At 45.4% G+C, this 18,450-nt stretch overlaps 1 protein-coding gene across 4 annotated transcripts in view; it reads left to right on the forward strand.

Annotated features, from left to right (window-relative positions):
* Window positions 1–2,957: 2,957 nt before the first annotated feature.
* The window catches only part of MAP3K4 (mitogen-activated protein kinase kinase kinase 4), a 105,126-nt gene continuing 89,633 nt past the window's right edge, over window positions 2,958–18,450 (forward strand). For all 4 annotated transcript variants that reach the window (XM_002690377.7, XM_059889979.1, XM_005211105.5 and 1 more), the window contains exon 1: window positions 2,958–3,253. In XM_002690377.7, coding sequence (XP_002690423.4) covers window positions 3,126–3,253 — 128 coding nt within the window. In that variant the 5' untranslated portion in view covers window positions 2,958–3,125. The remainder of the gene's footprint in view (window positions 3,254–18,450) is intronic.

The raw sequence follows: 18,450 nt of genomic DNA on the forward strand, positions 1-18,450 counted from the left end.
TAGTGAGCCTGGAGAGAAGTGAATGGATTCCAGAGGGTGTCGTGTGTGATGGGACCGGACCCCTGAGTCAGGGGCTGCGTGGGTGGTGGTTCAGATGCTGACCAGGAGAAAGCTGCTGCAGATCATCAAGTCAGAGAGCCCGGGCAAGGAGTTGGGGTGAGGCTGGGGTGGGGAAGAAGGAGACGTACTCAGATCCTGAAATCTGGAACCCTGAACTGCAGAGCTGAAGTGACACAGGACGGGAAGAGAACACGAGTAACACCAAGGGCTGATCAGTTCAGTTGTGTCTGACTCTTTGCGACCCCATGGACTGCAGCACACCAGGCCTCCCTGTCCATCACCAACTCCTGGAGTTTACTCAAACTCATGTCCATGGAGTCGGTGATGCCATCCAACCATCTCAAGGGCTGATACAGGATACAAAATGAACTTGAAGAAAAAATACACAGCACTTAAATTGAACACGTAGTATATTAGTTCACTTGGGTTTCTACATACCTTCCATGATAAGTGTAAATTTGTTTGATGTCTGCTAAAAGAGTACCCTCAAGTGGAAATTAAAACAATAAAGCACACATCTCTCAAGTGCTGGGCTGTATATCGAATATTATAGATTTACAAGCTGGGAGACCCGAGGACAGGCCTCAGGCTGACTGTCTTCAGGAATTATTGTGAACCATGACTGATGCAAAATATTAAAATACCTTTAGAAATATTTATTATTTGGCTGCACCAAATAAACAGTTGTAGTCTGCAGCATGCAGGATCTTTAGTTGCAGCACGTGGGCTCTATTTCTCTGACCAGGATCGAACCTGAATCCCCTGCATTGGGAGCACAGAGTCTTAACCACTGGACCAACAGGGAAGCCCCTCAAAATATTAAAATACTTGAAAGGTTCATTAGTGAGAATAAAGTGCAGTGATTTGGTCCTATCACTATTTCAAAAGAAAATCTGAAATTCAGTAAGAATGTATCAGTTTTCTTTTGAAATAATGGTATGACTAAGTCATTTTATTCAGACCCATCTGTGTAAAACAACATTGTCCCCTTCAAGCTCCTCCCAGTTTACTTCTCTCCATGCCAGTAATCACTGATATGTTAAGTATTCACTTGTTTTTTTATTTATTTATTTTTCTGTCTCTTGTTCGCATCCCCTTACTCAACTAGGAAGTGAACTCTACCAGGAAAAGACTTTGTTTTGCTTACCCCTATACTGCCAGCATCTAGCTTAGTTCCTGGCACACATGGATTTAATAAGTACTTGTTGAATGAATGGTGTTGAATAAATACAATGAATTTCAATTTGGAAATTCAGCACTATCAGGTCATAGAATAATAGACTATCTTAATAGAGAACATTAATAATTTTAAAATTAAAATTATTAAAAAGCAGAGACATCACTTTGCCCACAAAAGTCCGTATAGTCAAAACTATGGTTTTTCCAAAGCTATGGTCCAACTCTCATGAATGTGGGAGTTGGACCATAAAGAAGGCTGAGTGCCGAACTGATGCTTTTGAACTGTGGTTTAGAGAAGACTCTTGAGAATCCCTTGGACTGCGAGATCAAACCAGTCAGTCCTAAAGGAAATCAACCCTGAATATTCACTGTAAGGCCTGAGGCTGAAGCTGAAGCTCCAATAATTTGGCCACCTGATGCAAAGAGCCAACTCACTGGAAAAGACCCTGATGTTGAGAAAGACTGAGGGCAGGAGGAGAAGGGGACGACAGAGGATGAGATGGTTGGATGGCATCACCGACTCAATGGACATGGGTTTGAGCAAACTCTGGGAGATGGTGAAGGACAGAGGAGCCTGACGTGCTGCAGTCCATGGGGTCACAGAGTCAGACACAACTGAGTGACTGAACAACAACAAAACAGTTGTTAAACTACAGAGAAATTTCTGTAAAGTACTGAGTGCACATTAGCTAATTTCACATATACATGCGAAATTCACAAATATGTATATATAATATAATGAACTTTTGAATGTGATACAGCTAACTGGCCTTTAATTGTATCTAAAATTTTTCATCTTGGCCACTCTTCTTACCAACATTTAGTCAATAAGTGTATCTTACATAGTCAAGCTCCACCGAATGAGCTTCTGAACACCAGCGCATTTGAATGAATAGACATGTACTTAATTTTCAATGATGCTTTTTTTGAGTTAAGTCTGAACTTCACCTTTAGGGACATTTATTTTGTCAAGCCTTGCAACTTAAAACCGTGAACCCTGACATGCTCTGTGAGTAAAAGATGCGGTGGAATTTCAACAGTTGTTTCTTTGACTCTGAAATAATCTTTGGAACATCTCCTCGGTGTAGGAGCACTGCAACCCCAGTGTCTGCAAGATCCATACTCCCTTCTTGTGATGCTGAGGTCAGGAGGTTAGATAAGCATTCTTTCCCGCCCTGTAGAGAGCGGGGCGACTTGAAGGTTCTGCGTTTCCAGAGTCTTACTTGTGCTGAAGACGGCGCTTTCAAAGCATAGCGCTCCCCTAGACCCCTCCCAGGACCCCCAGGACCCCCAAAGCTCCGGCGCCCGCGCATGAATGACCAGCGTTGCATCCATTCATCCCTGTCTCTGGACGACGGCCTGTTTGTTCGGCTACGATCGCCCTGCTGAAGTTTACAAAGCACTGGAACGTCTGGAACCGCCGCCTCGCCGAGGCCGCGCCGCCCTGCGCGGGGTGCACGCCCAACGCTGACCGACCACCTGGGCGCACCGGCGCGCACCGCCCGCAGAACACTGATCAGCTGCGCGAAGCCAGACGGCGGCGCCGCGACCCCGACCGGCCGGCCCGCGCCCGCAGCCCTGCCCCGGGCTCCCGCCTTCCCGCCCTCCCGCGCAGGGCTGCTCTCGCCGCCGCCGCCGCGCCCGTAGCCCGGGGAAGCTTGTCCCTCGCCATCCGCCGCCCGCGGAAGCGTGTCCCTCGCCGACCGCCGTAGCCCGGCGCTGGCCGGCCGCCGTCTCCAAGATGGCCGCGGCGCGAGCGGCTCCCGCGGCGGGCTAGCGCGGCGGGGGCGGAGCCGAGCCCCTCCCGCACCCCCGGGGCGCCCCGGGCCCCCCGCGCCCGCCTGCCGCTCGCTGCCCGCCGCGGCCATGCGGGGCCCTGCGCACGGATGAGAGAAGCCGCCGCCGCCGCCGCGCCGGTGCCGCCGCTCGCCTGCGCCGTCACCTCAGCCGCCATGGAGGAGCCGCCGCCGCCTCCGCCGCCAGAGCCTGAGCCCGAGCGCTGCCGGGCGGCGAGGTGAGCGCGGCGGGCCCGGCGCCCAGAGCGGGGCGCGCCCTGGCCCGAGGGGGGCGTGGGGTGTCGGGGTGTTTTGGGGGGCCCTCCGCTTCCCGCCAGGTGCTGCGGGAGCATCCAGGGGGCCGCCGGGGCGCAGCCCGGGGCGGTACCCGGGGCGGGCGGGCAGGGCGGCCGAGTCGCGCGGCCCGGGCGCCGCGGGGTCGGCGGGAGCGCCCATCACGCCGGCCTCGCTGCGGCTTCCCATGCTCGCGGGGGGCGCGCTGGGAGACCCCCCACCCCTGCCCCGCGCTGCAGCCGCGACCCTCGTCTCCAGCGAAAACGCTGCCTCCCCTGCGCCCCTCTCCGAGGCAGGGTGGACGCTCGCGAAGCAGATACACGCTGGTCGTGTCCGTTCTCCTCTTGCCGTCCGTTTTTGTCCACCGCCCTGCCATCCCCGAGGGTGCCTGCTGAGAAACTGCATTTAAGCTCTGCAAACAGGTTGCTTTCTTTTTCCGAGGGCACCCCCCCCCCCCCCCTTCCCCGGCCGTCGGTAGGAGCCCGGTGCAGGCGGTTGCTCGCACGTGCATATCAAGTAAAGGACCGATTTGTGCCCAACTTGGCTCCCCCGCCACCACCCCCGCGGGAAAGTTCCAAGATGGAACTTTGGTACCCAAAGCGTGCATGTGGCGTTCGGTTCCCCTGGAGACTGTGTTCCGCAATGATTATGCCGTTTTAGTGACTGGGAGACGGAAACGCACCATAACCCAGGAGCACTCCGCTCCTCTTGCGTGCCTCTGTTTGTCCATTCAAATGCCCTCTTACCCCCTGTCCTCTGCATCGCCCCGTATAAACTTGGAGACTGCTGCCCCCTGTCCTGTAAGGAAAATAACTTCCACATCTGCTCCTGCATCTTAACTGTCTTGCTGTATAGTTGCAGGAATAAAGGAGTTAAGTGTCCTTTTTCCTCCTTAAAGAAGTTTTAAAAGTCCGTAGCTGTAGTTTGAACCGAATACAGGAACCACATTCGTGCTTGTTATGACCCAGTCGGCCCAAACAGATGTGTTTTTTTTTATAAGCTGTGAAGAAAGTCCTCCTTCATTTTCCTTCATTCCAAACTCCTGAGATACTCTGGTGAACTTTTAGGGAACAGCTTCTCTAAGTCATGATACGTGGTGCAATGAGAATTTGTTTGGGTCCTTTGGAATGTATCTAACATTTTTAGAGCTTTTGTCAGAAAGTTTGTGCATTTGTTAGTAGAGTCATTCTTGAGTATTTTGACCCCTGTAAGGTTCTCTTTAAAACTAATAGTAGCGAGCCCTTATCCCTTAAAACACGCTGTTTCTTTTGCTTATGTTAATCATTTAATCTTGACCAACAGCCTTATGAGGTATGTCCTATTACTGTCTCTTTTCAAGATGAGGAAACTGAGGCACAGTGTTAATTGTTTTGTCCAGGCTTTCACAGCTAGTGCTGAGCTCAGGTCTGGCTGCACTTTCCCTGTGTCTGATCCCCATAAAAAGGAGATGTGATTTCATGATACAAATGAGCAGATCAGAAGTTGTAAGTCTGTGCAGCTGTACTCTGGGAAAAAATGGATGTGAGCATTCTTAACTAAAAGTAAAAGGAACAGAGAGAATTGAAAATGTGCTGTTAAAAATGACTTTCTCTAATGATGAAAAGAAACCTTGAGTTTTCAGCCAGGTCTCTGTCTTTGTTATAGTAGAAATAGGTCAGGATAATGGGCTTCATCCAGCTTCAAGTGAGCAGCAGTGTACGGAACAAGCAGATCTTAGAAATATTTTTCTTAGCAACATTGCAGTTAATTTTACAATAGCAAATCTGTAAAGCATTACTTGACAGAGCTGTTATTTTCTCTTCTGTACATCCTCATTGTTACCACCACCTCTTCAGTGTGCAGAGCTGACCTCTGACCAGTTTACTGTAGATCATTAGTAGATGATGTTTCAGGGCTTCTGCAGTTGTTTGTTTGAATCTCTGCTGTTTGTGTTTTTAGTCATTTCAGAGAAGCTTGGTGTGCATTTTCAAATAATGTAGGATGCCACACTTGGCCACACTGGGGACCAGTATCGTGCCTTGTGCTACTAGGTTAACTGGTCTGGGGACAGACCAGAGTGAAGCTCACCGTCTGCCATCTTTGTTCACGTCTTTCATGGCGGTGTGTCATTGATCAGGAAGGCTGATCTAATGCACAGGTCTTTGGTGGAAAGCAGGCCTGCACACGTTGGCCAGAGCTGCAGGGTGGCAGGTGCCAGCCCAGCACTTCTGCTCAGCGCCTGCTGACGTGAGTTATGCAATGACCAGGGAACACAGGCAGGTTGAGAGGTGATCGTGCGCTTACAGTGTTACTGCCTGTTGTCATTCGTGGATACCTCTTGTCCTTGTTTTTGATAAATAATTCATGATAAGGATAGAGCAGTTGTTATTATTAGTGATTAAACTTAGGAGTAAATAAGCATTTCTTAACAATTTCTTTTTTAAGCTTCTGGGTCAGTTGTAGGAGGATCCCGAAATTATCAGGAGAACTATTAAAACTGATCTGGAACGGTTTACTTTTGTGATTTCTTGAATCAGCACTTTAAAAAGCACCGATCTTAGCTACTAAAAGCTGATTGGAGACTGCTGCTGTATTCTGTAAGCTTTCATAAAAATATTTACGTTAAAAATAGCCCCATTATTCTTGTTTATTGACTGTGTAAAGTGCAGGTTACTTGAAATAACTTTTGGAAACCAGTGACTTTATTATTTACTGTAATATAGTTCTCATAAGTTTATTTGAAGAAAATAGGTCTCGCTGCTAAAAAAGAAGTACTTGGCTGTCCCGTCACTCCTAGGTGATTTGACCCTGTCTCTCCACCTCAGTGCGCCCTTGGAGCCTGCTTGTCTCAGCCCTGACATGGGATGTCCCTCCCTATGTGTTCTCGCCAGTGGAACCCACCTTGTTTAGCAGCAGGCTCTCCTGGCCACATCAGTGATGGGCATGGCGTGAGACCCTTACAGGGGGCGCTAACCACTGACTGGGGTGGCTTTAGGCAGAGAAGCAGTTAACAAAGGACTCCAGCGATGCAGAAGCTCCCCCTTCATGTTCTGAAATGGGGACATCTGTCTCTCGGGAAGGACTCTGTGGTTCCCTTTGATTGTCATGTCCTCAGAAGCCTCTTCTGCTTCCTCCGTCTGTGTTCTCTGGGTGTCTTGTAGATCTGGTTCTGAGCCCTGCTGAAATACGGGAATAGAAAGGCTTGATTGCTTACTGCATGCGTTTGCCTTAATAACTTCCTGTTACGTCATAATTCCTCATTCCTCAGAGATGATCGTTTTTCACTCATAGCAGTCTGTTGTTTCAGCCTTCTCGTTTGACCAGGTGGTTTGTATTCTTTTTAAAGACACTTTGATGCCACCAGCGGGTAGGCCATTGGAAATGATTTCTTTAAGGAGTGGAGGAGATGTTAGAAAGGGAGTTTGGCCAGGGACTGCGGTGGGTCTTTAAAAGCTGGCGTTCCCTGGGCAGGATAAGGTAAGCAAGGTCCAGGCATGGAGCTTCACCTTCCACCTGGCTTCATCTGTGCCTGGTGGCTCAGTGTACCCTCTTGCCAAAGTATAATTAAGAGATTGGTCAGCATGATGTCAGCAAGGGAAATTAGTGGAATGATCTTAGCGACTGATGTTACCACACCAAGTTGGCTTGCACCCCTGTTGGGCATACCCCCTGCTCCCAGGATGAGAGGCATGTGACAGAGTCTTACTCTTAGGCTTTCATTACCCTAGACTTCACACACGCTGCTTTTTTCCCCCATTGATCACTTGTTATTCAGTCACTAAGTTGTGTCCGACTCTGTGACCCTATGGACTGCAGCATGCTGGGCTCCTCTGTGCTCCACTGTCTCCTGGAGTTTGCTAAACTCATGTCCATTGAGTCGGTGATGTTATCTGACCATCTCATCCTCTGTCGTCCCCTTCTCCTCCTGCCTTTAGTCTTTCCCGGCATCAGGGTCTTTTCCAGTGAGTCGGCTCTTCATATCAGGTGGCCAAAGTACTGGAGCTTCAGCATCAGCATCAGTCCTTCCAATGAATATTCAGGGTTGATTTCCTTTAGAACTGACTGGTTTGATCTCATTGCAGTCCAGGGGACTCATTGATCACTAACTTCCCTCAGTTGGTTAAGTTATAGTGTGTTTGTTTTTAACTTTTCAGTTCAGTTCAGTTCAGTCGCTCAATCGTGTCCGACTCTTTGCAACCCCATGAATTGCAGCACGCCAGGCCTCCCTGTCCATCACCAGCTCCCAGAGTTCACTCAGACTCACGTCCATCAAGTCAGTGATGCCATCCAGCCATCTCATCCTCTGTCGTCCCCTTCTCCTCCTGCCCCCAATCCCTCCCAGCATCAGACTCTTTTCCAATGAGTCAACTCTTCGCATGAGGTGGCCAAAGTACTGGAGTTTCAGCTTCAGCATCATTCCTTCCAAAGAAATCCCAGGGCTGATCTCCTTCAGAATGGACTGGTTGGATCTCCTTGCAGTCCAAGGGACTCTCAAGAGTCTTCTCCAACACCACAGTTCAGAAACATCAATTCTTCGGCTCTCAGCCTTCTTCACAGTCCAACTCCATACATGACCATTGGAAAAACCATAGCCTTGACAAGACGGACCTTTGTTGGCAAAGTAATGTCTCTGCTTTTGAATATGCTATTTAGGTTGGTCATAACTTTCCTTCCAAGGAGTAAGCGTCTTTTAATTTTATGGCTGCAGTCACCATCTGCAGTGATTTTGGAGCCCCCAAAAATAAAGTCTGACACTGTTTCCACTGTTTGCTCATCTATTTCCCATGAAGTGATGGGACCGGATGCCATGATCTTTGTTTTCTGAATGTTGAGTTTTAAGCCAACTTTTTCACTCTCCACTTTCACCTTCATCAAGAGGCTTTTGAGTTCCTCTTCACTTTCTGAGATAAGGGTGGTGTCATCTGCATATCTGAGGTTTTAACTTTTAGTCTTCCTTTAATTAGATTATGACAAATCTTGCTTTTCCTGCTTTACTTTGAGGTATATTGTATCCTTGTCCCTTAAAGACAAGGGTTTTTACAAACCATCAGTGGTAGATTTTTGCTAATGGTAAGCCTCAGAGGATCACCTGCCTTCTCCACCCTCCCCATAATCCACTCCTCTTACCCGGAGCCCCCCTCCCCCGCCCCAAAGAGCCCTGTGGCTAGTTTCTGGAAAAGGTGTGGCAAAGATGTCGGTGATTGTTGGTGCTTTCCTAAAATGCTTTTTGTCTCTTGTGAGTGTTGTGTTTAAAAAAGATCATGATGGCATGTGGTTTTTCTGGATTTAAGTCATATAATTAAGTGTAAAAACCTTAGACCCACATAAAAAAATTCTGTGCAGCTATTACTAAAAAACCACGTTTTTAAGGTGTATTCAGTGACATGGGGAAATGCTCGTGATCTAATTCCTCTAAGTCTTCACACCAGTGGGACCTGTTACCGTTGTTAAAAAGATTCCCTGGGCACTTCTGGTTTATGCATAGCCACCGCTGTGCTCAGTAGAGGGCAGGGCACACAGCAGCACGAGCCAGGTGTGGCAGCCAACCCGTGAGGTGTCTGCTCAGGTCACACGCGTTTCCCCACCAGCTCGGCCTGTCCGCCCTGTCTTGCCACCCCGCGTGGCCGCCCCTCTCGTGACCCCGTGGCAGAGACGGAGCTGCCCTTGTCCTCCACTGCCTGGCTGTAGGGATGGCACTTGATGAGAGCTAGGCCCCTGGAGCTCTTTACTAGGATCTTTCAGATGGGAGCTGGAGGACGGAAAAGCTCTTTATAGTAACTGACTCCTGCGCAGTCATGAGCCTGGAGGTAGCTCCCTGGAACTCTAGTCACTGTCTCAGAGAGAAGTAGTCTGGTTTCAGAGTAACCAAGAGAAGTCGTCGGCCGCTGTCCTCTTCTGCTACATTCATTCCCATTTTCTCTTGAGAATTCAACGTGAATTAATAAATCCCTTTATTTTTGTTTAAACTGTTAATATAAGTTTGAATTAAAACCTTTATACTTAGTGTGATCCTATTAAAACAAAAAGTGTATATGTGTTTAGAAAATAGGTCAAAGGGATACATGGTACTTTTTCCTAAAATTTTTCATAAGGAATGTTGCATGCTTTTATTTCACAATAAAAAGAGAACCTAACTTATTGTACATTTATAAGTTTAAGTCTCTCTACTTTGCATTGTTCCTAAAATTGAAATTGATGATATTCTATATGCTATACAAAGGGAGTGCTGTGGCCAAATTTTAAGTTAATTTAAATTTTCTTTTTAAGAATTTTGAATATATGAATTATCTGAGAGGACTGTATCCAGTTGATTTTCTTTAAGTACTCATGGCATAGGCAGTATGCAAATTTGTTTTTGACCTCTAAGATCATTTGTTGTATTTTGCAGACATTGATAGACTTACTAGTCTCATGGATCATGTGGATGCCAAATGTTTATAAGGTAGCAGGGAAAGCTATTAAGAATATATTAGGCATTCTTTTAAAAGCATTTTATAAGTGGAGTTCATTTCAGCGTAATTTCAAAAGAAATAAGCCTTCTGTGGAAAAAAGTGGATACTAAGCTTTGTTTTCAGTGGAACTTTTTTTTTTTTTTCCTTTTTGTACATGAGCAGGCTATTTGAGGATACTGCTGAACTGTAGAATGTTCTGAACAGGGCTTATTAGAGGACAGCTAGTTTAGAGATGTAAAATTAACAAATCGTCAACCTTTTTAGTCTTTCAGAAATATTTTGGAAGAAGATTGAATACATGCGTTATTTTTATTGTACCATGAAACATTCTGAAGTCTTTATGTGGGAACATAAAAATGTAGGTGTAACTTGGTTTCCTCACTAAGTGGTTATAGTTAGTCTTTTGAATGTTTAAGTATTTAGTTCTTACTCCAATAGGAATCGAGCTCTTACTGTTTTGTTGCAAGTCTTACAGATGGAGGGACTCTTGGTGTGCATTTAGTCCTGCTTTGCATTGCTTGTAGACTTTCAGGAGGTTAGAGCCCAAAGGGAGCTTGGGGATCATCTGGGCGGTGCCCTTTGTTTAGAGGTGAGAAGGCCAGCCCGGAGAGGCTGCGGCTTCCCCGAGGTCTCCCTGCTCTTGCTCCCCTTTGCTTCTGTCAGACTGTGCTCCCTTTAAGGTCCAAAGCTCAAGGTGCTGTTCACCTCAGACCTGCACACCAAACACAGTGAAATACTGTGTTTTCTGGATTAACTGGACTTTACAGGATGGAACAGCGATGAAGGATTTTTAGGGGGAAAAAAAGCAAAAAAAAAAAAGAAAAGGAACAAACCCTACCCTGAAATCCCCCCAAACTCATTGTATACAACTTTTTCCCCCAAACTCATTGTACACAACTTTTTCCCCCGTGAAGCTTTACTTCAGTCTTTCAGGCTCCCAGAATAAAGAGGAGCCAGTGCTCAGAATTTTTTAGACATCTCACTCTTCTTTCCAGTACTTGGTCTTTAGGCCAAGGCGGCTGTAAGATGGTAATTTCTGTCCTGGGGTGGTGATTCTGGCTGCAGTTGTGACCTGTGGGAGGAAGTGTATTTTACAACAGCGTGTGCGTGCTGTGTAACTGAAATAAAAACTTATGGAACAGTGCTTGACCTTATACAATATACTCTAGTAATTCTCGTTTTTGTTCTCTTCTGTAAAAAGATTGTTCCTCATGACTCATTAAATTGATGTTATCATCCACAAGTCGGTTGTGACCCTCCCTTTGAAAAGCATGGCTCCACCGAAATTAAGGGAAGCTGCTATTATGCCTTGTCCCTTGAGACTGAGTCAGGAGAGCAGCAGTGTTTGCCACTAAGTGATCTAAAGGCATTTTGAAGAAGCCAGGCATGTTAGGATCTGGCTGTTTTCTTCCTTGAAAACAGTGTTGTTTCCCACAGGCAAGAATAAGAATGCATCTTGATCTTTGTCTCCCAAGGTCGTTCTCTTGGTTGCTTATCCTTAAACATAAGACTTGTAAAGATGAGTTTAAAATTTAGTGTAAGTTTTGGAGTAATATTGGGATTGGAATATAGGAATATTTTAGATAATTTGTTCATTTTTCTCTGAAACACTAACATATATTTATTTATTTATTTATTTTTCCCAATGGACTTGTCCTCAAGAAAAGGTAAAAAAGAAACTCATTGTCTCCTGCTCTGTGTGTGTGTGTGTGTTAGGGTACAGCAGCTTTCACTGCAGTGAAGTGTATTTTTAAGAAAACGGTGACCTGGGGTGTTATTTCTACCCGGTCACCTCTTCCTCCTGTCCCTGGTCTTCTCTGAGGCATTGCTCACCACAGGGTCAGCCTTTCCTTGACCTTGTACCCTTCCACCCATGTCTGCGTGCCTGCCCAGGCCTGTCCGACTCTTTGTGACCCTTTAAAGTGTGGCCCGCTGGGCTCCTCTGTCTCTTTGAGATTTTCCAGGCAAGAACACTGGAGTGGGTTGCCATTTCTTTCTCCAGGGGATCTTCCCAACCCAGGGATCGAACCCAGGTCTCCTGTGTCTCCTGCATTGCAGACAGGATTCTTGACCTCTTGAGGCATTGATTAGATTAGGTCCTTCTGTTAAAAGTCTTCCTGGTCCCCATGGTTTTCTGCCATGTTCTAGTGTCTCAGCATTTGTGATTATCCATTTGTGTGAATGTTTTTTTTGTTGTCTGTTGGCCTTAGTAGACATCAGACTCCAGAAGGGCAGAGGCGTGGTTGTTTGGCTCATCTCGGGTCTCAGCTCCTGGCGTAGTGTCGTGGTGGTCAGTTGGCCCTCTTGTCGGGTGGAGGAGGCAGTGGCTGTAGTGGGGAGAGCACATGGGCATTGGTACTAGAGTGAGTGTGTATTAGTCTAGACAGACAGGCTTTGAGCCTTACCTTCTGATGACCAGCCTGTTAAATACTGGGGAATTATTTAACCTCTTTGCGATTCAGTTTCCTTATTTGAAAAGCAAATAATAATAGCACCTACTTCCTAGGTTGTTACTAAACTAGAAGAGCCAATCACCTTTTACAAAAAGTACCCAGTAATTTTTAGCTATCATTATTACATTTTTTTTCTTCTTTTAATTTTTTTCTTTTAAAGTGATAATGGGGGAAGTCCATCGTAATTAGTTTTTATAAAAGGCCATCAAGTGTGCTTTGAGGCTACATATATTTTAAAACAGTTGCAATAATCTTTATCCAGGAAACATTTGTTTTTCTGTGTCTGTGGAAGTCATAAATGAGGATTTGGGGACCCAGCTTTTCCAGATTCCCTCTTTTGCTTCAGCTATAAAAATTTTGTGTAGTACTCCTAAAGGTACTTGGAATTCTGACCCAAGGATCATAAATCACGCTACTAAAATCAGAAGTGTAATACTATAGGTTGAATGACTCCTTGAAGTCATTAGGTATAGCTCAGTCTTTTTTCTCTAGAACTTCTTTTTAGGTTTTTGGTTTAACTTGACATGTCTTTACGACTTAGGTTAGTACCGTTTTCATTTTTTAAAATGTTGTGCATTATGTTTAAAAGTATTGCTTTCCAAATTGATCTAGCTATTATTGCCTTAGAAAAGTGAATGAGATTACTTTTCTTAATCAGTTAGAAATCTCTGATTATAAAAGCAATGCATGTCAATTGTAGAAAAGTCTGAGAAGTATAAAGAAGAAAATAGTCATAATCCTACTGTCTAGAAATAGTCACCGCTAACATTTTGGCATATTTCTTTCCTGGGCTTTATCTCTTATCTGTGTGTGTGTGTGAGAGAGATTTACCTATGTAAGTTTATATGTGTAAGTCCTTCCTCCGTACAGTTTAGCTTGGTGTGCTTAGTTGCTTAGTCGTGTATGACTCTCTGCGACCCTGCGGACTGTATGTGGCCCACCAGGCTCCTCTGTCCATGGGATTCTCCAGGCAAGAATACTGGAATGGGTTGCCCTTCCCTTTTCCAGGGGATCTTCCCAACCCAGGGATCGAACCCAGGTCTCCTGGATTGCAGGTAGATTCTTTACCGTCTGAGCCCCATTAGTAGCTAGCATATCATGAACACTTTCCCATCTTATAAACATATTTAATGGCAAGCACTATTCCTCATTATCAGTATGCTGTAATTTAATTGCTTTTGAATTACTTTCACAACAGTTCTGTCAGTCCTGATTCAACCCACTGGTATGATCTCAGAGTGGTTTAAACAGGCCGTCGGGAGCCTGTCCCTGAAAGTACATGGGAGAGTCCTTCTCCTCAGGCCCAGAGGTGGCCCTTCTTTGCTGGAGACAGGCACCCTGGCCTGGAGCTGATGCCCTGTGCTCTCGAGGAAGCAGCTCAGGGAAAGAAGCCCCTCTGTGGGTGAAAACGTAAGAGAAGGACGCGGCGATCCTTCCTACAGGGCGCTTGGTGTGGTCTTGGTCTGCCAGGGGCAACCCCTGTTGCTGCCTCCTGCCTCCCCTTGAGGGTTCCGTCAGGGTTCTGTTCCCGGAAGTGCTTCTGATCTCAGTTAATCTAACCAGTCTTTTGTCCGGCTATTTGAGGTGTTTCCATTTCTTTTGCTGTTATAAGCAGCAATATTATGAGTGCTCTTTTTGGCTCAGTCTTTGTGTATACCCAAGATATTTTATTAGAATAAAATCCTGGAAATGGAATCGCATTATTAAAGAGTATGCATATATTTATGTTAGGTATAATCTGTTCCTCTCTAAGTACAGAATTTTACATATTGAATTATATATAAAATAGAGGCAACTATATAGGCTGTTGGCAGAGTTTGATAATACAAAGATAAAAGAGAAAGGGAGGCTAGTGACCAATTAGGTGGGACCTGGTAGATTGCTTCAGGTTTTTTTTTTTTTTTAGTTTTAGATTTTTGGGCAACATTTGCTTTTATATTGTGTAAGGCGGACGTTTGATACATATGACACATGAAGCAGGATTTGGCATCTAGAAGCGAATGTGCTCTTGCAGAGATGAGCTTTGTGACAGAGAGCAGTGCCCTACAGATCCCTTCTGCCCGGCCACTGCCCGTCCTCTCCTCGTCGCCCTGACACCTAGCGACATTTTACATCTTTCATGAGACGTGATGTTCATGAGATTCATCTGTTTTCTGAGTGATGTGCTGTGTTCAGTCGCTCAGTCGTGTCTGACTTTGTGACATCGTGTCTGACTGTAACCTGCCAACTCCTCTGTCTGTGGGATTCTCCAGGCAAGAATACCTGAGTGGGTTGCCATTTCCTTCCCCAGGGGATCTTTCCAACCCAGGGATTGAACCCAGGTCTCCCACGTTGCAGACAGATTCTTTACTGTCTGAGCCATCAGGGAAGCCCAAGAATACTGGATTGGGTAGCCTATCCCTTCTCCAGGGGATCTTCCCGACACAGGAATGGAACCGGGGTCTCCTGCATCGCAGGTGGATTCTGAGCTACTGTATTTTTGTTGCTTTAAAGTGTTTCATTGTGTAAATGTGTCACAGTGTATTTTATTCACTCAGGGTTTTGGGGAGGGTTGTTTTTCATTTTGCTTTTTTTTTTCACCATTGTAATCATTTTTAAGTGTTCAGCTCAGTAGTGTTTAAGTATATTCATTCAGGCTGCTGTGTGGCAAGTCTCTAGAACTCTTCATCTTGCGAAAGGAGACTCTGTGCCCAGTAATGAACAACTCCCATCTCCTCTACCCCAAGCCCTGATGCAGGAAGCTTTCTGAGGTGGCGAACTCCCCAGACTCAGATTTGGCTAGAATGACGGAGGCCCTGAATTTCAATGCAAATCACTTTGTGAGAAGACTTGTCAATATATCCCTGCACAAAGTTGCCACTCACATCAGATCAGTTGCTCAGTTGTGTCCGACTCTTTGCGACCCCATGAATTGCAGCACGCCAGGCCTCCCTGTCCATCACCAACTCCTGGAGTTCACTCAGACTCAACGTCCATCAAGTCAGTGATGCCATCCAGCCATCTCATCCTCTGTCGTCCCCTTCTCCTCCTGCCCCCAATCCCTCCCAGCATCAGACTCTTTTCCAATGAGTCAACTCTTTGCATGAGGTGGCCAAAGTACTGGAGTTTCAGCTTTAGCATCATTCCTTCCAAAGAAATCCCAGGGCTGATCTCCTTCAGAATGGACTGGTTGGATCTCCTTGCAGTCCAAGGGACTCTCAAGAGTCTTCTTCAACATCACAGTTCAAAAGCATCAATTCTTCGGCACTCAGCCTTCTTCACAGTCCAACTCTCACATCCATACATGACCACAGGAAAAACCATAGCCTTGACTAGATGGACCTTTGTTGGCAAAGTAATGTCTCTGCTTTTCAATATGCTATCTAGGTTGGTCATAACTTTCCTTCCAAGGAGTAAGCGTCTTTTAATTTCATGGCTGCAGTCACCATCTGCAGTGATTTTGGAGCCCAGAAAAATAAAGTCTGACACTGTTTCCACTGTTTCCCCATCTATTTCCCATGAAGTGATGGGACCAGATGCCATGATCATTTTCTGAATGTTGAGTTTTAAGCCAACTTTTTCACTCTCCACTTTCACTTTCATCTTCATCAAGAGGCTTTTGAGTTCTTCTTCACTTTCTGCCATAAGGGTGGTGTCATCTGCATATCTGAGGTTATTGATATTTCTCCCAGACTGGAATGCAAAAGTAGGAAGTCAAGAAACACCTGGAGTAACAGGCAAATTTGGCCTTGGAATATGGAATGAAGCAAGGCAAAGACTAATAGAGTTTTGCCAAGAAAATGCACTGGTCATAACAAACACCCTCTTCCAACAACACAAGAGAAGACTCTATACATGGACATCACCAGACGGTCAACACCGAAATCAGATTGATTATATTCTTTGCAGCCAAAGATGGAGAAGCTCTATACAGTCAGCAAAAACAAGACCTGGAGCTGACTGTGGCTCAGACCATGAACTCCTTATTGCCAAATTCAGACTGAAATTGAAGAAAGTAGGGAAAACCACTAGACCATTCAGGTATGACCTAAATCAAATCCCTTATGATTATACAGTGGAAGTGAGAAATAGATTTAAGGGCCTAGATCTGATAGATAGAGTGCCTGATGAACTATGGAATGAGGTTCGTGACATTGTACATGAGACAGGGATCAAGACGATCCCCATGGAAAAGAAATGCAAAAAAGCAAAATGGCTGTCTGGGGAGGCCTTACAAATAGCTGCGAAAAGAAGAGAAGCAAAAAGCAAAGGAGAAAAGGAAAGATATAAACATCTGAATGCAGAGTTCCAAAGACTAGCAAGAAGAGATAAGAGAGCCTTCTTCAGCAATCAATGCAAAGAAATAGAGGAAAACAACAGAATGGGAAAGACTAGAGATCTCTTCAAGAAAATCGGAGATACCAAAGGAACATTTCATGCAAAGATGGGCTCGATAAAGGACAGAAATGGTATAGACCTAACAGAAGCAGAAGATATTAAGAAGAGATGGCAAGAATACATAGAACTGTACAAAAAAGAGCTTCACGACCCAGATAATCACGATGGTGTGATCACTGACCTAGAGCCAGACATCCTGGAATGTGAAGTCACGTGGGCCTTAGAAAGCATCACTACGAACAAAGCTAGTGGAGGTGATAGAATTCCAGTTGAGCTATTCCAAATCCTGAAAGATGATGCTGTGAAAGTGCTGCACTCAATATGCCAGCAAATTTGGAAAACTCAGCAGTGGCCACAGGACTGGAAAAGGTCAGTTTTCATTCCAATCCCAAAGAAAGGCAATGCCAAAGAATGCTCAAACTACCGCACAATTGCACTCATCTCACACGCTAGTAAAGTAATGCTCAAAATTCTGCAAGCCAGGCTTCAGCAATATATGAACCATGAACTTCCTGATATTCAAGCTGGTTTTAGAAAAGGCAGAGGAACCAGAGATCAAATTGCCAACATCTGCTGGATCATGGAAAAAGCAAGAGAGTTCCAGAAAAACATCTATTTCTGCTTTATTGACTATGCCAAAGCCTTTGACTGTGTGGATCCCAATAAACTGTGGAAAATTCTGAAAGAGATGGGAATACCAGGCCACCTGATCTGCCTCTTGAGAAATTTGTATGCGCGTCAGGAAGCAACAATTAGAACTGGACATGGAACAACAGACTGGTTCCAAATAGGAAAAGGAGTACGTCAAGGCTGTATATTGTCCCCCTGCTTATTTAACTTCTATGCAGAGTACATCATGAGAAACGCTGGACTGGAAGAAACACAAACTGGAATTAAGATTGCGGGGAGAAGTATCAGTAACCTCAGATATGCAGATGACACCACCCTTTACGGCAGAAAGTGAAGTTGCCACTCAGGGGTAGCTAAATTTGAGACTCCTTTCAGCCTAAGGTACAGGCTTCCCTGGTGGGTCAGTGGTAAAGAACCTGTCTGCTAATGGAGGAGACTGGAGTTCAATCCTTGGGTCGGGAAGATCCCCTGGAGAAGGAAATGGCAACCCACTCCAGTATTCTTGCCTGGAGAATCCCATGGTCAGAGGAGCCTGGTGGGCTATAGTCCATGGGGTCGCAAAGAGTCAGAGACGACTTAGTGACTAGACAACTACTACCAGGCCGAATAGACCCCGGGAGAACTTGTATCTTAGAATTTAGTCTCCACTCACAATGAACATTTTCCCATTCCCGAACACGACGTCTTTCTCAGCTTCTTGCCTGTGAGTGGATTGGTTTCTGGGAGCCTCTCGCCTGTGAGTGGATTGGTTTCTGGGAGCCTCTCGCCTGTGAGTGGACTGGTTTCTGAGCATCAGCTGCCCTTTTCCTTTCTTTTCTCCTGCAGTGTTTCAGACAGCACTTACCTTCTGAATATTCTCTTACTCCCCTAGGCCGGTAATACTTGTATTATGTAGGAGTGTAACATAAAACATCCCCTGTCTTCAGGGAATTTATAATCTAGTTGAGAAGAGATAAGGTAAATGGAAACTTTATAATTTGTGATCTGCTGTGGAAATGGTAATAAATTTGCATCTGTCACCTGTGTGCCATCATTCAAATAGTATCACGTGTTTTCTGTAATGAGCCTGCAAACTGGGTGCATATTTTTCAGATGGAGAAAGTGAGTCTTTAAGACACGTACCAATGTTAGTTCAGAATACCTGGACTCAGGGCTCATTCAGCTTTGTTATACTTCAGAGTCTGTGGTCCTTTGTTTTATATACTGTATTTTTAGTCATGAATGTGAAAGAATGTGATGAATGATTTAAAT

This window comes from Bos taurus, chromosome 9 (genome assembly GCF_002263795.3).
Source record: "Bos taurus isolate L1 Dominette 01449 registration number 42190680 breed Hereford chromosome 9, ARS-UCD2.0, whole genome shotgun sequence".
NCBI classification, from domain to species: domain Eukaryota; kingdom Metazoa; phylum Chordata; class Mammalia; order Artiodactyla; family Bovidae; genus Bos; species Bos taurus.